Source organism: Schistocerca serialis, chromosome 11 (genome assembly GCF_023864345.2).
Source record: "Schistocerca serialis cubense isolate TAMUIC-IGC-003099 chromosome 11, iqSchSeri2.2, whole genome shotgun sequence".
Classification (NCBI taxonomy): Eukaryota; Metazoa; Arthropoda; class Insecta; order Orthoptera; family Acrididae; genus Schistocerca; species Schistocerca serialis.
Genome location: NC_064648.1, coordinates 59,942,715 through 59,960,621, shown reverse-complemented (window position 1 = coordinate 59,960,621; position 17,907 = coordinate 59,942,715). Strand labels below are relative to the sequence as shown.

At 45.7% G+C, this 17,907-nt stretch overlaps 1 protein-coding gene across 2 annotated transcripts in view; it reads left to right on the top strand.

Annotated features, from left to right (window-relative positions):
- Positions 1-17,907, top strand: part of LOC126427173 (uncharacterized) — a 161,515-nt gene that overhangs the window by 81,188 nt on the left and 62,420 nt on the right. For both annotated transcript variants that reach the window (XM_050089400.1, XM_050089399.1), the window contains one exon: positions 812-849. In XM_050089400.1, the coding sequence (XP_049945357.1) occupies positions 812-849 (38 nt within the window). The remainder of the gene's footprint in view (positions 1-811; positions 850-17,907) is intronic.

Sequence of the window (17,907 nt, the reverse complement as noted above, 5' to 3'; positions counted from 1 at the left end):
GTCTGTCTTTCATTTGTATATTAAAATGCTACAGGGAGAGTGTGTTTTTTAAGGCACTGAAAAATTTGGAACTGATTGTAGTACAGATTTTCCATTTATGATTGCAGAGCCTAGTCTTGGGATAGCTTTATGTATTTTTTCCTTGTTTTCCCTGTGAACAATATATAATCATGAGAAACTGGCATTTCTTCATCGGTGAATCTGATATTTTGTAATGGTAATATTTTAATTTGTAGCAAATATACAATGTCAGACAGTACTTTCAGTTTGCTAATATTTATTAGTATTTGTATATTTAATGTTGCAAGCTTGTACTTAGTTCTGGGTTTGAATTTTACAGCTGGGTTTAGAATACACTCCTCATCCTTGCAAGTTATTTTGGAGCTGCCCAGAACAAAAAAGCCCAGATGGGTCACTTGTTATGATGTATTCACCTCTCTGTGAATAACAATTTTCATAATGAAATAAGTAAAAGAAAATTTTCTGCAAGGCATAAGTGCATGACAGATGAAAGACATCTTTGGCCACTTTTCTTTTGAGTCATCTAGTGGGAATTATGGTTACAACTGCCCTGCTGGCTTGCATAGTTATTTACAGGATCAAAAACGAATGGTGGAATCAAGTGTGAAGTCACACTGATATTCTGTTTCAATAATGACAACATTTTGCATATCATGTTTTCTTTAATGATATTTTCAAGTTTCACATACAGGATCTTACGGACTAATCAGATGTTGGTGGGTGTTAGTAGAATTTTATTTATTTACTCTTATCAGTTGTGAATCACTGGACATTTCTTGAAATATTTCAGGTGGCAACCTCAACAAGCTATGCATCCAGTAGTGCAAGGTAAGTTTTCATTATTTACTGCATGTGGAAGTACTTCAGATATGAAATGCACTTTTAAAATTATTCAGTATTACCAGTAAGCTATGACATAACAAGGCAGTACAGTCAGTAATGCTATTCTCTACAACAGTCATAATGTGATCATTTCTGAATAAATAGAACCAATTTATAATATGCATACAGAAAAATGAAAGTTCAGGTGGAATATCAGCAGCTGTAGTGTGCCTAATACAGAATGTCACATAAAAAAATCTCAAATTCAACAAATTCACCTTGATGGGCACTGGCTAATGTTATTCAACTGTAAAGCAAGTAAGAAGAAAGGGTGAGTGGCTATATATCAACAGACTGGAGCTAATTCCCAACCATGATACTTTACAGAATATAGTGTTGAACATCTTTTTCAATGCTTTGCTGCAGTGATGCTCAGGAAACACACAAGCTTGTAGTATTGACAGTTTAAAGGCCCTCATCAAGAAGTATCTTAAGTAGCTGGAGACAGTTTCAGTAAGGTTATGAAGGCTTAACTAATTAATCCTCATTGATTGTGGAGACAGTAATATTGTTACTCTGTCACATATACCTAACTGAGGGCACCTGGATGATGTCCAGTTTCGAAAATCTGCCACAGAAAAATTCTCTAAAAAGACTAAAGGACCTATTGCAAGAGCCATTGACTATTTGTTTTGAGACCCAATGACCATTAGTGCTTTAGAAGTGGAGCCAAAGGCGAGTGTTTCACCCAACTGTGCTAATAAACGTGTACTGATCATTAGGTGCAGGTCATAGGAGGAAAGTATGTTTTCATAGGATCAAAATAACCCCCCCCCCCCCACTCAGAGGCTCACCACACTTTGGTGAGTTTGTGCTCGGCCACGGGGCCCCCAGCCTTTGCAGCACCTCATCGTTCTATGTGCTGCATGTCCGTCCTGCTATTCTTTTACCCCATCCTTGATGTTCATGTTTTGGATGATTTCAGGAATGTGTTTCAATAGCATGGCATCAGAACAGTCCGATAGATTTTTTCCTTCTCTCTTTGTTCTCCATCTCCTCTCCTTCCTCCACTTTGGTGTTCAAGGTCTCTTTGATTCTTCTTCTTCCCTGTGCATTCCTCAAGGCCAGTCCATCTGACGCATGACAGGGAACTGGGTAATATGTAATTCGCAGCCATGGGTTGACAGATAGGTTGGTTGGTCTGTGAGGAGGGGACCAAACAGTGAGGTCATTGGTCCAATTGGATTAAGGAAGGATGGGGATGGAAGTCAGTTGTGTCCTATCACAGGAATCATTCCAGCATTTGACTGAAGCAATTTAGGGAAAACCTAAATCAGGATGGCTGGATACGTGTTTGAACTACTGTCCTCCTGAATTTGAGACCAGTGTGTTAACCACTGTGCCACCTCGCTTGGCTGACAGGTAGGGTTCGCTTATACCCCTGGTACAGGCCAGGCACAGGGAGAGCTGCTTGCCTGATCTGTTACCTCCCCAGATGTCAGTTGGTGCCTCTGTACGGAGACATGAGGTGTGAACAGTCATCTAAAGTGGTTGAGCCCCCCCTCTGACGGGACTCACAGTTGGAGCTACTGGCAATCGTGAGGGATTTTTTTGCAATGAGCCAGTCACCATCTCAGTCTACATCTACTAAGCATAAACAGAGTGAGGTTAAAGATTTAAGACTCTCCTATCTGCACATTGGTTCCTTGTGGTATCATGTACCTAAGGTCAGTCCTTTGCTACAGTTAATCCTTGTATTATTTGGAAAGGTGTTGATGCAGTTGCAGGCTCTGTGAAATCTTGTTCTCGTTTACATATTTTGACTTTGCTTCTGCAAACCAGTTGTGAGTTTAAGCCCAACAACTGCAAACAGCTTTGCTCCTCCATAGTTATCCTGTTCATGTTGAGGACCATTGTATGCTGAATTCTTTGTGTGTTGTTACTTGCACTCAGCTGTTTGATAGTCTGATTGAGGGAGAAATCCTCTCTGATCGCTGCGTCACTGCAGTCCATTTGGTAATGAAAAAGATTGATGCAAACTTCATGCACACATGCACTCTTTTTTTTCTGTCAGTTGATTCAGTAGTGCTTTCCTCAAAGATTAAGGCAGTCTATGAAGAAGGGATTAATTGGTAGGACATGTTCTGAGGCATGAAGAGATAATCGATTTAGTATTGGGGGGTAGCATTGAGGGTAAAAATTGTAGAGGGAGAACAAGACATGAATATTCTAAACATCTGGACTGAAGACCACAACAACAACAGCGACAACGACAACGACGATGTCATGAAGCCATCACAGTCCGGCCGTGCATCCAAAACAGATGTGTTGCTACCAGTCTCAACATTATAACCACACTCACTTGCCCTGTGAAAACATTGCCAATTGTGTTATTTGGGGTAGAGATGCTCACGAGAGTGGTTGCCCACTTCCTTCTCTCCACTGTATCAGTTGTAATGGCGACCATGCCACCTCATCCCATGAGTAGCTCATGTACCTCAATGAGTGGGCCGTGCAGAAGATAAAGGTGAAGGAGAAATTACTGTACCCTGTCGCTAGCACATTGTTAGCTAGTCAAAAGCCCTGTATTTTAGTACCATTCTTGCTATGCATTGTTGCTTCACAAAGGATATAGCCATGCAGACTTGTGATCTCCAGTTCACTACTGCAGTTGTGAAATCACAAAGTATCACATTAGTATCCCAATCTCCTTCTCCTGCAGGTGCGCAACAAGCCACCATATCTTTTCCCTGGCAGCAAAATCACTTGCTACACAGCTGGCAGGCCGGTAAGGAGAAAAGGAATACGCCTGTGAAGACTTTCTACGTTCTTCCAGCCGACAAACATCAAAGTCTTCGACTGCCAACTGTAAAAGCTCTAAGAAATCAAGGAAAGACAGATGGTTCTGTCCTTCCCTGATTTGGTGATCCTCTTCAATGGTGTGACCATGTGGTACCCTCACATGGCTGACCTCCCATTTGCTTCGTGCACACCATCTATGACTTTTCTCCTCTGGCTACCCTTCATTTGCTCCCTCCTCCCCAATCCCTGTTATGACAATTCACCAATGGAACATAGGGAGCATTAGATCTAATTAGGAGGAACTATGGCTGCACATGGAATTGCAAGGTCCACTTGCTGTCTGCTTCCAAGAAACAAAAATGCATCATGGCAACTGCTTTGACTCTCACATTTCCTTTCAATCCAATTTGACCTTCTCCCCTACAAGAACACCATTCAATCTCATACTGGTCATCTGGGATGATGTTCATAACCAAACCATCTCATCGAACACCCTGTTGCAAGCTGTTGCAGTCTGTATTTTCCTTCATCGTTTCACATTTCTCTTTTTAATGTGTACAGCCCTCTGTCATTTGCTGTCACCAGGGCAGACATACTCCAGCACATTGAACAGCTCCCTCACCCCGTATTGCTGTTTGTGACTGTAATTCTCACTGTCACCCTTGAGGCCTATGGGAAAACCTGTCCAAGATGTTTACTATTGGCATCCACATTTCTTTCAGATTTCACATGCTCCTATTTCCATTTTAACTTCTTGCTCTACACTATCCAGCTCGCCCATCATCTCAAGTGGTCTGTTCTCTCTGACACAATCTTGATCGACCATTTCCCATGTGCTATCCATTTGCTGACTCCAACCCCAAGTGAGTGTAGACCCAGTTGGCAGCTTTCTAAGGCTGACTGGAGGATTTACCTCTTTCTGGCAACCTTTGATCAACAACATTTCCGCAGCTGTGATGGCCAGCTAAATTATCTTACAGACGCTATCCTTAGTGCTGCAGAATGTTCCATACATTGCACTTCATGTTTACCACAATTAGTCCCAGTCCTGTTTTGGACTGAGGCAACCAGTGATGTGATTTGCATGCGGAGACATGCTCTCTGCATTTTTAACAATTATCCTATGATGGCAAATGGTATTCATTATAAACAGTTGCATGCTCAGTGTCATCACATTTGTCATGGTACCAAAAAAGCTAGCTGGATTTTGATTACTGTTTCTTTTAAAAGTTTCACTTCCTCTTCCATCATGTGGGGCAACATCCAGTCTCTCTCTGTGACCAAGGTCTGTTCCTTGATTTGTGACATGACCATGATGGATGATGTTATTGTGGACCCTATTGCTATCTCCGTTACCTTGGGCCACTACTTTGCAGAGATTTAGAGCTCTAGCCACTATCATCTGACCTTCCTGCCTCAACAGTGAATGGAGGAGAGTTAGCTGATACCTTCTGCTCTCAGAATTGTGAATGCTACAATCTCACCTTTACTATGAGGCAGCTAGACCATGGTCTTACTTCATCCCAGTCTCCTGCCCCAGTACGAAATGGAAATCACATGCAGATGTTGCAGCACCTTTCTTTCATGGACAAGCATTTTCTCCTTTGTACGTGCAATCACATCTGGGCAGAGGGCACGTTTACTAGATGCTGGCATGAAGCCACCGTTATACCGAAGCCAAATCCCAGTAAGGACAAACTCCTCCCTTATAGCTACTGCCTGTTTCACCACTGTTTGCAAGGTGATGGAAAATAAGATTCATGGACAGCTGGTTTTGTGGCTTGAGTCTCACAATCTCCTGACCACTGCACAATGTGGATTTTGAATGCACTGTTTGGCAGTCTTCCATCTCGTCAGTTTGTTAACAAATGTCATGAATGGTTTCCTGCGGAAAAACAGGACTGTGGCCATGTCATTTGATAGAAGATAAAGTAATGCAGAGACTTGCATACTGCTTGTTTTTTATGCAGTTTTCAGGAGAAATATCAGGCAGAAATTTCCTCAGAGGTATGAATTGGTCTTGGTAGCGTCGAAAATTGTACAACACCTAGTTTCTGTCAGTGAGGTAACGACACAATTCTTCAGGCAGCCTTAAATGACTGAGAGTTCCATATCCCCCCACAACATCTGAACTGACAGTCCCACATTTCTTGGATTACCGTGTACTGTGTTACCTCAGGCAATGTATCCTACATGAACACACTGCGAAGTATCGTTGTTTGAATTTTTTGGCGAGTGTAGGCAGATGTATGAATGTAAGCCATCTCATTGGTAGCATTGTCATAGACTTGTTTATGTACAACCCAAGCCTTTTCCTGTATGGTTTTAAATATAGGCCTTTACTGATAGCGATAGCTTCCATGGTCATTTATGCTTTTCAGCTTCTTGCAATTGCATTTCAGCGTTTTGGGAATTCTTTAAAGCTTGAGATATAGCAGTGGCACCCCCCACCACCTCCCCTACCAAGTAATCAACCAGTGGCTGTCAGCCCATCAAACTGAGGGACTGGAAACAGAACTCTTCTGCCAGACGTCTTTGGTATTGACAGGACCCTGGTCATTTTAACACATCATTTCCATCCTCCTTTCTGGTTCAAAACACCTTTCGCCACTGTCATCACTGATAGGATGCAATTTTTTTAAATATCTCATAGGTCTTTTCTTCTTCTTTAGTGTGTGACTAACTGCTTTCATTATTGGTTTGGAAGTTATCCCAGTACGCAACTTACGTCTAACTGACTTTATCTTATCAACCACAAATGCAGTGATATGTTGTACTATACCAATATTCTTTCCTTGGAATATATGTCCAGCCTTATCAATGAATGTTTGGTCTGCAGTATGATAATCTTTATTTGTAATGTAAACTGTTGTGTCCTTTGCATGTATTGTCCAGTACCTAAAATCCCTTATTACTATAAGCTAGACACTCTTTCAGTTTTGTTCCAGGTCCACAGATATTGTATCCAGAGATATAAAGTTCGAATGGCAGATTCTTAAGAACACCACCTCCATCTCTGTTCATATGTCTCCTTGCTCTCATATCACACTACAGCATGGTTTGAGGTTTACTTTTCTGATTGCATATCAAATTGTGAGTGTTTGCCCAATAATTGGCCATTTCAACAATGCCCTCAATGTCTTATGACCTGCTCTGTGAGAAACACCTTCAGTTCAGAGCTCTTCTGTAATTTCTTTATGTTCCTCCATGACATCAATAGATTCCTCCTTAATTGTTTGCTGAGTAATGCAATTATACTTGTCAATGATTTGTGGTAGTATGGTCAGCCATTTGTACATATGTTGAAAACCAAACTGCATCCGCATTTGGTTTTTAATCATCCTGTTCAACAGTTTAACAATATTAGCATTCAAATGGGAGATGACTGAGTAGCAATTTATCCCATATTGTTCCATTTGTGCTTTGAAATGCCTGTTGTAAAATTCACCTCTGTAATAGGTTTGAAGGTTGTTGGGCAACCAGTTTGTTCCAGTCTGCAACAATTGTTCAAAATCTCCTTCCCTGTCTTTGCCTTCCCAGGTAAGGCCCAAGCAAATTTGGAATATGTATCCTTGACCATTAGAATGTACTTGGAACCACTATTGGATTTTGGGTAGTCTTTCATGTCTTCGAGATCAGCCTGCTGTAAATCATCCATTCCTCGTATTATCACATTTGCACAGAAATATTCTCTGAAGCTCATGGACAGCTGTCTCCATAATTACTCAATGGTGTGTCTTTCTCAAAGATTGGATGTGATCAATAATATTTCGTTCTTGTGACCTGCATCCTCTGCAGTACATGATGATATAAGCAGCCGTAATTGATCTATGATTTCATTCGGGTCATCATAATGTGTGTACTTTAGTGGCAGATTGTTCAGTCTTTCATGCTGAATTTCAACCAATTTACCTACAGTTCGCGAAGCTACTAGTGCTGGTTTAATTGCGTTCTTGTATTTGTCATCCTTTGAGAATTTCAGTAATCCTTTTGGGACCCTATGTGCATTGGTTATGTGTAATATTTGAATACATGTATGTATACTTTGAGGTATACTTTTTGACATTTCCAGTTTTCAAGAATACTGACTGTAATAGACAACGCATTTTTTCAAATTCCTTATCCTCAGCTCTTACTGCATTCTCGGTTAAACATATTGAGTACTTACATAACATCTATGGCTTCATCCTGGTGACAGTCTTACTCTGCCTCCTCCTCCTCCTCCTCCTCCTCGTCCTCCTCCTTCTCCTCCTCTTCTGCTCCTGTCACTCTGTCAATAGTGTTTGCCAGCTCTTTCAGCCATTCCAGTTCCAGTAATTTAGTGTTGATTGCCTCAATTTTTCTGTCAAATAAATGAATGTGCTTTGTGTTCTCTGAATGAATGTGCAACATGCGTGCAGATTTGTCTATAGTCCACAGTATACTGATAGAATTGCTGTTTGATCCACTGGCTTTCATGAAGAATATCATTGAAGTTTCATCGCTATTGACCTTCATTCAGATTCCTAGTTTTATCTGTCATCAGAAAGCCATACTATGAGTTATTCCACCAGCTGCTGTGGCCAAGTGGTTCTAGGTGCTTTAGTCTGGAACTGTGTGACTGCTATGGTTGCAGGCTTGAATCCTGCCTCAGGAATGGATGTGTGTGATGTCCTTAGGTTAGCTAGGTTTAAGTAGTTCTAAGTCTGGGGGACTGATGACCTCAGATTTTAGGCCCTATAGTGCTTAGAGCCATTTTTAGTGAGTTGTTCAAGCAATCCTCACATCTAACAAATTCATTGAGTGATGTGTCAGTGCCTACATGTGCTTGGTAAATGTGGTTTGAATTCAGATTGTCCTGTTTGAAAGCAATCTGCTTTGACATCCTTAAGGAAGTATGTGTTGCTGAAATAAAATATGCTAAACTGCACATTGCAACCAAAGCAGAAATATCTGCAGACATCATCCTGATTTTCCACATAGACGCCACAAAATATAAAGTTGGCTTTATTTTTTCTTGTGGTGGAATGTCACTGCTTCTGCTGACTTAGTTCCTTAATTCCATGTAAAATCTCCTGCAGTAGCTAATATTTATAGTGAAACACAGTTTTTGAAAAACATATTTGAACGTCGAAGCAGAATCCCTCAGGATATATCAACAGTATGAGAACTAGATGTTTTTTCCTCCAGCACAAAACTCCATCAACCAAAAAACCTGTTGTATCAGGAAGTAATGATCCATTTGCGTTGTTATTCTGGTTTCCACCATCATTGTAGAATCAATCACTTGCAACAAGACCCTTGTAGTGAGACGTTTTCGTTATGGTGGTAACTGTCTGTTTACATTTGAATGGAGGTGTTTTATAAACTCTTACTTATAGCTGGGTATGTAAACGAACTTAAGCAAGATTGTAGTTCATTGCCCACATCTGGTAGTGTCAAATCATACATTTCTACCTCCATCAGTGCACAGAATGTTAGCACACTGGACTCGCATTCGGGAGGACGACGGTTCAATCCCATCTCCGGCCATCCTGATTTAGGTTTTCCGTGATTTCCCTAAATCGTTTCAGGCAAATGCCGGGATGGTTCCTTTGAAAGGGCACGGCTGATTTCCTTTCCAATCCTTCCCTAACCCGAGCTTGCGCTCCGTCTCTAATGACCTCGTTGTCGACGGGACGTTAAACACTAACCACCCCCACCACCATCAGTGCACAGAATGCAACGTGGAGTTCAACTATGTTTTTTTCCAACGCATGGAGAGTTTGGTGAGCTAACTAAAGTAGATTACTGCATAGTGTCATGGAATCGGTAGATATTTGACTGCCACCTTTTCCAACACTTTAGATCATGTTGTATTGCTTACCTGTCATTCATTAAACTCATATATGTTTGCTCCATAAGATCGGTGCTCTCTCTATTATTAAATATATTAGCTGTGTGAGAAAAGTCGCCTACAGTGATTCTATGATCACCCAGTATCATTGAGGGAGAGGATATGTACCTGTGGAACAAAGCTGAAATCTGCATTGTCTCATCACTTAATTATCATCATCATCCATGGATAACATAACTTTCGTATCACTAAATTGATGGTTTCAAATACTACCACTGTTTAGAACTTCCTATTTGATATCATACTGACACTGATAAACTTGCAGCCGTTGGTATTGGAATAATAGGTTTGGTTGTGTGGCATTGTGTTGACATCAAGTGCCTGCTGATGCAACTAATTCACCTCACCTACAAGGGTATAACACATTGTTAATTAAGCTTATCGGCCTTTTTTTCACTCTGTTATCACCAACAGCTGCAGGGGCTATTGATACATGACTTGCCATGACATGACATTTGATGTTTCTCTCCCAAGTGAGTGAACTATCTATCAGTTGCTCTGAATGTATTTTTCTGACTACTACTACTACTACTACTATTGTTGTTGTTGTTGTTGTTGTTGTTATTATTATTATTATTATTATTATTATTATTATTATTATTATTTAGCTTCAACTCCCATATTTTGTGCACACTTTTGTATTTAACAGGCACAGTTCTACACGTGATTAACTGTGTAGTGCATAGAAGTGCTGTTTGCATTATGTTACCCATTTGTTTTGTGTTTCAAGAATCACTTGTAATAGTTACCCAGTCACCCAGTCGAGTGGTAGCATTCACAACAGCAGCAGTGTATCAGAGTACTGTGAGCTGACACGTTTTCATGAGAAGCAATTTATTTTAAATTTTGTCAGCATTCCTTAGATTCAACTGCTATATATCATGTGTGTCTGCGTATTTATAGTGCCACCTTTAGTATGGATAGAAACAGTAATGCTGTGTTCAGATGTGAGCCGAGTTGTTGACTCTTGGCTCACAGCTCCAGGCACTGTTGGTTTCAGTCACACGACATCTAGCATGAACCACATGGTCCCCAATCAGTCCACTGCTGTGACCACGTCAAGTACTGCCCATAATGAGGTTGACCTCTCACCTGTGGTTGAGTGGGAAGTCATTCCAGTGTGGCTGGCAGTGAAAGTCTTTCCGAGGGGCCAACCAGAGAACCTCTGCAGTTCGTCTGAGGAACAGATTTCAGGTGCTTTCTGTGGCTGACGAAGTCCATGAGCCAGATGAAGTTGCTTGCCCTGCTCCGGAGGAAGCCTCTCGACCTGCAAGATGTGGGCACTCACAGAGGGTGGTATAACTGATAGTTGGGAGCTCCAATGTTAGGTGCATAATGGCACCCCTTAGGAGAGGAGGGAATACAGTGTTCATTGCTGTTAGGAGTAGTTTGCCTTGAAGTGAAGTTGAAGTACATAGTTTCTGTGAGTTAGTACAGATAGAGGTTATACTTGAAAACTGTAATAAATTAATAATTGGTTCCTTTTACTGATGCTCTGACTCGTTGCTGAACAGTTGAAAGGAAACTTGATTGTCATTTTAAATAGGCACCCCACTCATACAATTATAGTTGGTGGTGACTACAATCTACCCTCGATATGTTGGTGAAAATACATGAATATTTCCAGAATGAGATTTTCACTCTGCAGCAGAGTGTGCGCTGATCTGATACTTCCTGGCAGATTAAACTCTGTGCCGGACCGAGACTCGAACTCGGGACCTTTGCCTTTCGTGGGCAAGTGCTCTACCAATCTACCAACTGAGCTACCCAAGCACGACTCACGCCCCATCCTTACAGCTTTACTTCTGCCAGTACCTCATCTCCTACGTTCCAAACTTTACTGAAGCTCTTCTGCGAACCTTGCAGAACTAGTACTCCTGAAAGAAAGGATATTGCAGAGACATGGCTTAGCCACAGCCCGGGGGATGTTCCCAGAATGTTGGTGGTAGCATAAAATGTCATCCAAAAATGTGGCGTCTCAAAGTTATTCTGAACAATTTGTTCACGAGCCCACTCGATGTGTAAATGGTGGCAAAAACATAGCCTGATTTAGGTTTTTGTGATTTCCCTAAATCGCTCCAGGCAAATGCCAGGATGGATCCTTTGATAGGGTACAGCCAACTTCCTTCCCTAATTCGATGAGACTGATGAACTTGTTGTTTGGTCTTCTCCCCTAACAACCCAACCCAACGTAGCCTGACCTCTTAATATTCCTGACCAAACAGAGAACGTGATGACAGATACAGGAAATATTGACTACAGGGTTGCTGTAGCAAGAGCAAATGCTGAAACATCCAACTCATAAAAGAAAAAGAAGAAAAAGCAAGATACATGTACTTAACAAAACAGATAAAAATTCGTTTGATGCCTTTGCAAGAGACAATCTCCACTCCTTCAGATCTGACTTTGTTAGCTTAGACCAGATGTGGTTTAAATTCAAGGAAATAATATCGTTTGTAACTAAAAGACATGTACCAAATAAATTAATAAGAGGTGGTACTGATCCTGCAAGTTACACAGAACAGGTCACAAGACTATTGCAGAAAAAGGCATATTGAACTTAAAAGAATGCATAATCCTCAGAATTGGCAATGTTTTACAGACGCTCCAAATTTAGCGCAAACTTGAGTGAGAGAGGCTTTTAACAGCTTCCAAAACGAAACTGTCTCGAAATCTGGCACAAAACCAAAAGAAATTCTAATTGTATGTTAAGTATACCAGTGACAACATGCAGTCATAACTTCACTACATGATAACAATGGTGGTGTTATTGATGACAGTTCTACTAAAGCAGAGTTACTGAAGATGGTTTTCCTAAATTCCTTCACAAAAAGACAGAGTAAATATTCCAGAATTGTAATAGAGAAGAATTGCTTTAATGAGTAACTTAGATGTGGATACCCTCAGTGTAGCAAAGCAGCTGAAGACACTTAAGAAAAGCAAAGCCTCTGGTCTAGATTGTGTACCAGTCTGGTTCCTTTTAGTGTATGCTGATACAATAGTGCCATACTTAGCAGTCATATACAACTGCTCAACTGTAGAAAAATCCATTCGTGAAGACTGGAAACTTGCATAGATAACACCAGCACCCAAGAAAGGAAAAACAAGTAATCCGCAGAAATATAGACTCCCATCCCTAACGCCAATTTGTAGTGGGATTTTGGAACATATAATGTGGGTGAACATTATGTATTACCTCTAAGTAAACGATTTATTGATAAATAGCCGACATGGGTTCAGAAAATATGATTTTTGTGAAACAGGAGTAGCTATTTTTATGAAGTAATTTGTGCTGTGGGCAGTTGGTACTAAATTGATACCACATCTTTAGATTATCAAAAGGATTTTGACACTTCTTCAGCAGCAACTTCTAATTAAATTGTGTGCCCGTGGAGTATCCTCCAGGTTGTGTGAATTGATTCGTGATTTCGTGATGGAAATGTCACAGTTTATAATAACTGAGTAGGTCATCGAGCAAAACAGAATTCATACCTGGCATTCCCAAGGACGTGTTACAGGCCCTATATGGTTCCTGATCTACATAAACGATTTAAGAGACAATGTAGCAGCTTTCTTAAATTGTTTGCAGATGAAGCTGTTATTTACATCCTTGTAATGCCATCAGATGATCAAAAGTAATTGCAAAGTGATAGACAAGATATCTGTATGGTGCATAAAATGGCAATTGACTAAATAGTCAAAGTGTGAAGTCATCCAGGAGTTAAAAACGAATCCGCTGAATATAAAAGCCGTAAATTCAACTAAATACATAGGGATAACAGTTATGAATGACTTTAATTGTAACAGTCACATAGATAATACACTGGGGAAAGCAAAGCAAACACTACAATTTATTGGCAGAACACTTAGAAAATGTAACATGTCTACTGAAGAGACTGTTTTACACTATGCTTGTCATCACTCTTCTGGAGTATTGCAGTGCAGTGTGCGACATAGAAAAAGTTCAAAGAAAGGCAGATCATTTTGTATTATAGTGAAATAAGGGAGAATGTGTTAAAATACACAAATTGCAGTGGTGGTCATTAAAACAAAGGCGGTCTTTGCTGTGGCAAGTCTTTCACGTGAAATTTCAATCACCAGTTGTGTTATCAGAATGTGGAAATATATTGTTGGCACCCATCTACATAGGAAGAAATGATCATCGTAATAAAATAAGAGAAAACAGAACTCGCTCAGTAAGATGTTTAGTGTTGGTTTTCCCTGGATGCAGTTCGAGAGTGGAACAGTTGAGAAATAGAGTGGAGGTACGTCAGTGAGCCTCTGCCAGGCCTGTAATTGTGAAATGTAGGCAATTATTATTAATATAATTATCATCATTGTCATCGTCTTGCATACTTGTTATCATTGGATTAGGACCTTCAGGTGGTGTAGCCGACTATTGTCTCAGAGCAAATTGCTGTTTACATCATTTCCTACAATATTCTCATTAAATTTTCGAGAATACTACACCAATAGCAGCAAGTTGCCTCAATATCTTCAACCTCAGTGCACCCATTACATCGTACTGTGGACAAGAACTAAATTCAATATAGAAAATTGAACACTTAGCAGTAAAATGTACGAATAGCAGATTTTTTTTTTTTTTTTTTTTTTTTTGTTTATAAGTATTTTCATTAGATGACTTTATCAGTCTTCATCAGGATGCAAATGTCGTGAGAGAATGCTGTGCATAGATATTTAAAAAACCTACAACATATTTCTGATATAATAGCAACAAACCATAATGACAGTAATAGGCAGACCAATACTAGAACATATCTTGCAGGGGCAGACATCTTAAACAATTCCAAAACACACAACCCTTCATGCATGTTAGTTGTAGCACCATGACCTCGTGGGTGCAGAGGTGTAAGGTGCATAGGGCAAGGTGTGTTTCATGCAAATTGCTGGAGAACAGGCCACAGGATGGAGATGCTCATGCCTGCATCCAGATGCTCATATGAGTGAAACATAACATACATGCAAACTGGAGCCAAATCTTGCTCCTACAAATGCCAAGAGGACGGCTGCTTGCAATGGGAGGTGGTCCATGCAAATTAAGTAGTAGTGCAAATAGGAGGCACGAGCATATTTCTTTTCATCCCCCCTTTCCCCTGTACTCCCTTCCCCCCATCCCCCCTGTCCGGCCTTTCCCCCCTGTCCGGCCTTTCCCCCCTGTCCGGCCTTTCCCCCCTGTCCGGCCTTTCCCCCCTGTCCGGCCTTTCCCCCCTGTCCGGCCTTTCCCCCCTGTCCGGCCTTTCCCCCCTGTCCGGCCTTTCCCCCCTGTCCGGCCTTTCCCCCCTGTCCGGCCTTTCCCCCCTGTCCGGCCTTTCCCCCCTGTCCGGCCTTTCCCCCCTGTCCGGCCTTTCCCCCCTGTCCGGCCTTTCCCCCCTGTCCGGCCTTTCCCCCCTGTCCGGCCTTTCCCCCCTGTCCGGCCTTTCCCCCCTGTCCGGCCTTTCCCCCCTGTCCGGCCTTTCCCCCCTGTCCGGCCTTTCCCCCCTGTCCGGCCTTTCCCCCCTGTCCGGCCTTTCCCCCCTGTCCGGCCTTTCCCCCCTGTCCGGCCTTTCCCCCCTGTCCGGCCTTTCCCCCCTGTCCGGCCTTTCCCCCCTGTCCGGCCTTTCCCCCCTGTCCGGCCTTTCCCCCCTGTCCGGCCTTTCCCCCCTGTCCGGCCTTTCCCCCCTGTCCGGCCTTTCCCCCCTGTCCGGCCTTTCCCCCCTGTCCGGCCTTTCCCCCCTGTCCGGCCTTTCCCCCCTGTCCGGCCTTTCCCCCCTGTCCGGCCTTTCCCCCCTGTCCGGCCTTTCCCCCCTGTCCGGCCTTTCCCCCCTGTCCGGCCTTTCCCCCCTGTCCGGCCTTTCCCCCCTGTCCGGCCTTTCCCCCCTGTCCGGCCTTTCCCCCCTGTCCGGCCTTTCCCCCCTGTCCGGCCTTTCCCCCCTGTCCGGCCTTTCCCCCCTGTCCGGCCTTTCCCCCCTGTCCGGCCTTTCCCCCCTGTCCGGCCTTTCCCCCCTGTCCGGCCTTTCCCCCCTGTCCGGCCTTTCCCCCCTGTCCGGCCTTTCCCCCCTGTCCGGCCTTTCCCCCCTGTCCGGCCTTTCCCCCCTGTCCGGCCTTTCCCCCCTGTCCGGCCTTTCCCCCCCCTGTCCGGCCTTTCCCCCCCCTGTCCGGCCTTTCCCCCCCCTGTCCGGCCTTTCCCCCCCCTGTCCGGCCTTTCCCCCCCCTGTCCGGCCTTCCCCCCCCTGTCCGGCCTTTCCCCCCCTGTCCGGCCTTTCCCCCCCTGTCCGGCCTTTCCCCCCCCTGTCCGGCCTTTCCCCCCCTGTCCGGCCTTTCCCCCCCCTGTCCGGCCTTCCCCCCCCTGTCCGGCCTTCCCCCCCCTGTCCGGCCTTCCCCCCCCTGTCCGGCCTTCCCCCCCCTGTCCGGCCTTCCCCCCCCTGTCCGGCCTTCCCCCCCCTGTCCGGCCTTCCCCCCCCTGTCCGGCCTTCCCCCCCCTGTCCGGCCTTCCCCCCCCTGTCCGGCCTTCCCCCCCCTGTCCGGCCTTTCCCCCCCTGTCCGGCCTTTCCCCCCCTGTCCGGCGTTTCCCCCCCTGTCCGGCCTTTCCCCCCCTGTCCGGCCTTTCCCCCCCTGTCCGGCCTTTCCCCCCCTGTCCGGCCTTTCCCCCCCTGTCCGGCCTTTCCCCCCCCTGTCCGGCCTTTCCCCCCCTGTCCGGCCTTCCCCCCCCCCTGTCCGGCCTTCCCCCCCCCTGTCCGGCCTTCCCCCCCCCCTGTCCGGCCTTCCCCCCCCTGTCCGGCCTTTCCCCCCCCCCCTGTCCGGCCTTCCCCCCCCCCCCCTGTCCGGCCTTCCCCCCCCCCCCTGTCCGGCCTTTCCCCCCCCTGTCCGGCCTTTCCCCCCCCTGTCCGGCCTTTCCCCCCCCTGTCCGGCCTTTCCCCCCCCTGTCCGGCCTTTCCCCCCCCTGTCCGGCCTTTCCCCCCCTGTCCGGCCTTCCCCCCCCTGTCCGGCCTTTCCCCCCCCTGTCCGGCCTTTCCCCCCCTGTCCGGCCTTTCCCCCCCCTGTCCGGCCTTTCCCCCCCCTGTCCGGCCTTTCCCCCCCCTGTCCGGCCTTTCCCCCCCCTGTCCGGCCTTCCCCCCCCTGTCCGGCCTTCCCCCCCCCTGTCCGGCCTTCCCCCCCCCTGTCCGGCCTTCCCCCCCCTGTCCGGCCTTTCCCCCCCCTGTCCGGCCTTTCCCCCCCCTGTCCGGCCTTTCCCCCCCTGTCCGGCCTTTCCCCCCCCTGTCCGGCCTTTCCCCCCCCTGTCCGGCCTTTCCCCCCCCTGTCCGGCCTTTCCCCCCCCTGTCCGGCCTTTCCCCCCCCTGTCCGGCCTTTCCCCCCTGTCCGGCCTTCCCCCCCGTCCTGCCTTTCCCCCCCCTGTCCGGCCTTTCCCCCCCCCGTCCGGCCTTTCCCCCCCGTCCTGCCTTTCCCCCCCCGTCCTGCCTATCCCTCCTGTCCCCTTTCTCTTTTGTCCCCCCCCTTTTCCCCCCTTTCCCAATCTCCCCCGTCCCCCTTTTCCCCTGTCCCGCAGTCCCACGTTTTTCACCATTTCCCCTCTTTCCACCCTTTCTCCCCTTTCCACCCTTTCTCCCCTTTCCACCCTTTCTCCCCTTTCCACCCTTTCTCCCCTTTCCACCCTTTCTCCCCTTTCCACCCTTTCTCCCCTTTCCACCCTTTCTCCCCTTTCCACCCTTTCTCCCCTTTCCACCCTTTCTCCCCTTTCCACCCTTTCTCCCCTTTCCACCCTTTCTCCCCTTTCCACCCTTTCTCCCCTTTCCACCCTTTCTCCCCTTTCCACCCTTTCTCCCCTTTCCACCCTTTCTCCCCTTTCCACCCTTTCTCCCCTTTCCACCCTTTCTCCCCTTTCCACCCTTTCTCCCCTTTCCACCCTTTCTCCCCTTTCCACCCTTTCTCCCCTTTCCACCCTTTCTCCCCTTTCCACCCTTTCTCCCCTTTCCACCCTTTCTCCCCTTTCCACCCTTTCTCCCCTTTCCACCCTTTCTCCCCTTTCCACCCTTTCTCCCCTTTCCACCCTTTCTCCCCTTTCCACCCTTTCTCCCCTTTCCACCCTTTCTCCCCTTTCCACCCTTTCTCCCCTTTCCACCCTTTCTCCCCTTTCCACCCTTTCTCCCCTTTCCACCCTTTCTCCCCTTTCCACCCTTTCTCCCCTTTCCACCCTTTCTCCCCTTTCCACCCTTTCTCCCCTTTCCACCCTTTCTCCCCTTTCCACCCTTTCTCCCCTTTCCACCCTTTCTCCCCTTTCCACCCTTTCTCCCCTTTCCACCCTTTCTCCCCTTTCCACCCTTTCTCCCCTTTCCACCCTTTCTCCCCTTTCCACCCTTTCTCCCCTTTCCACCCTTTCTCCCCTTTCCACC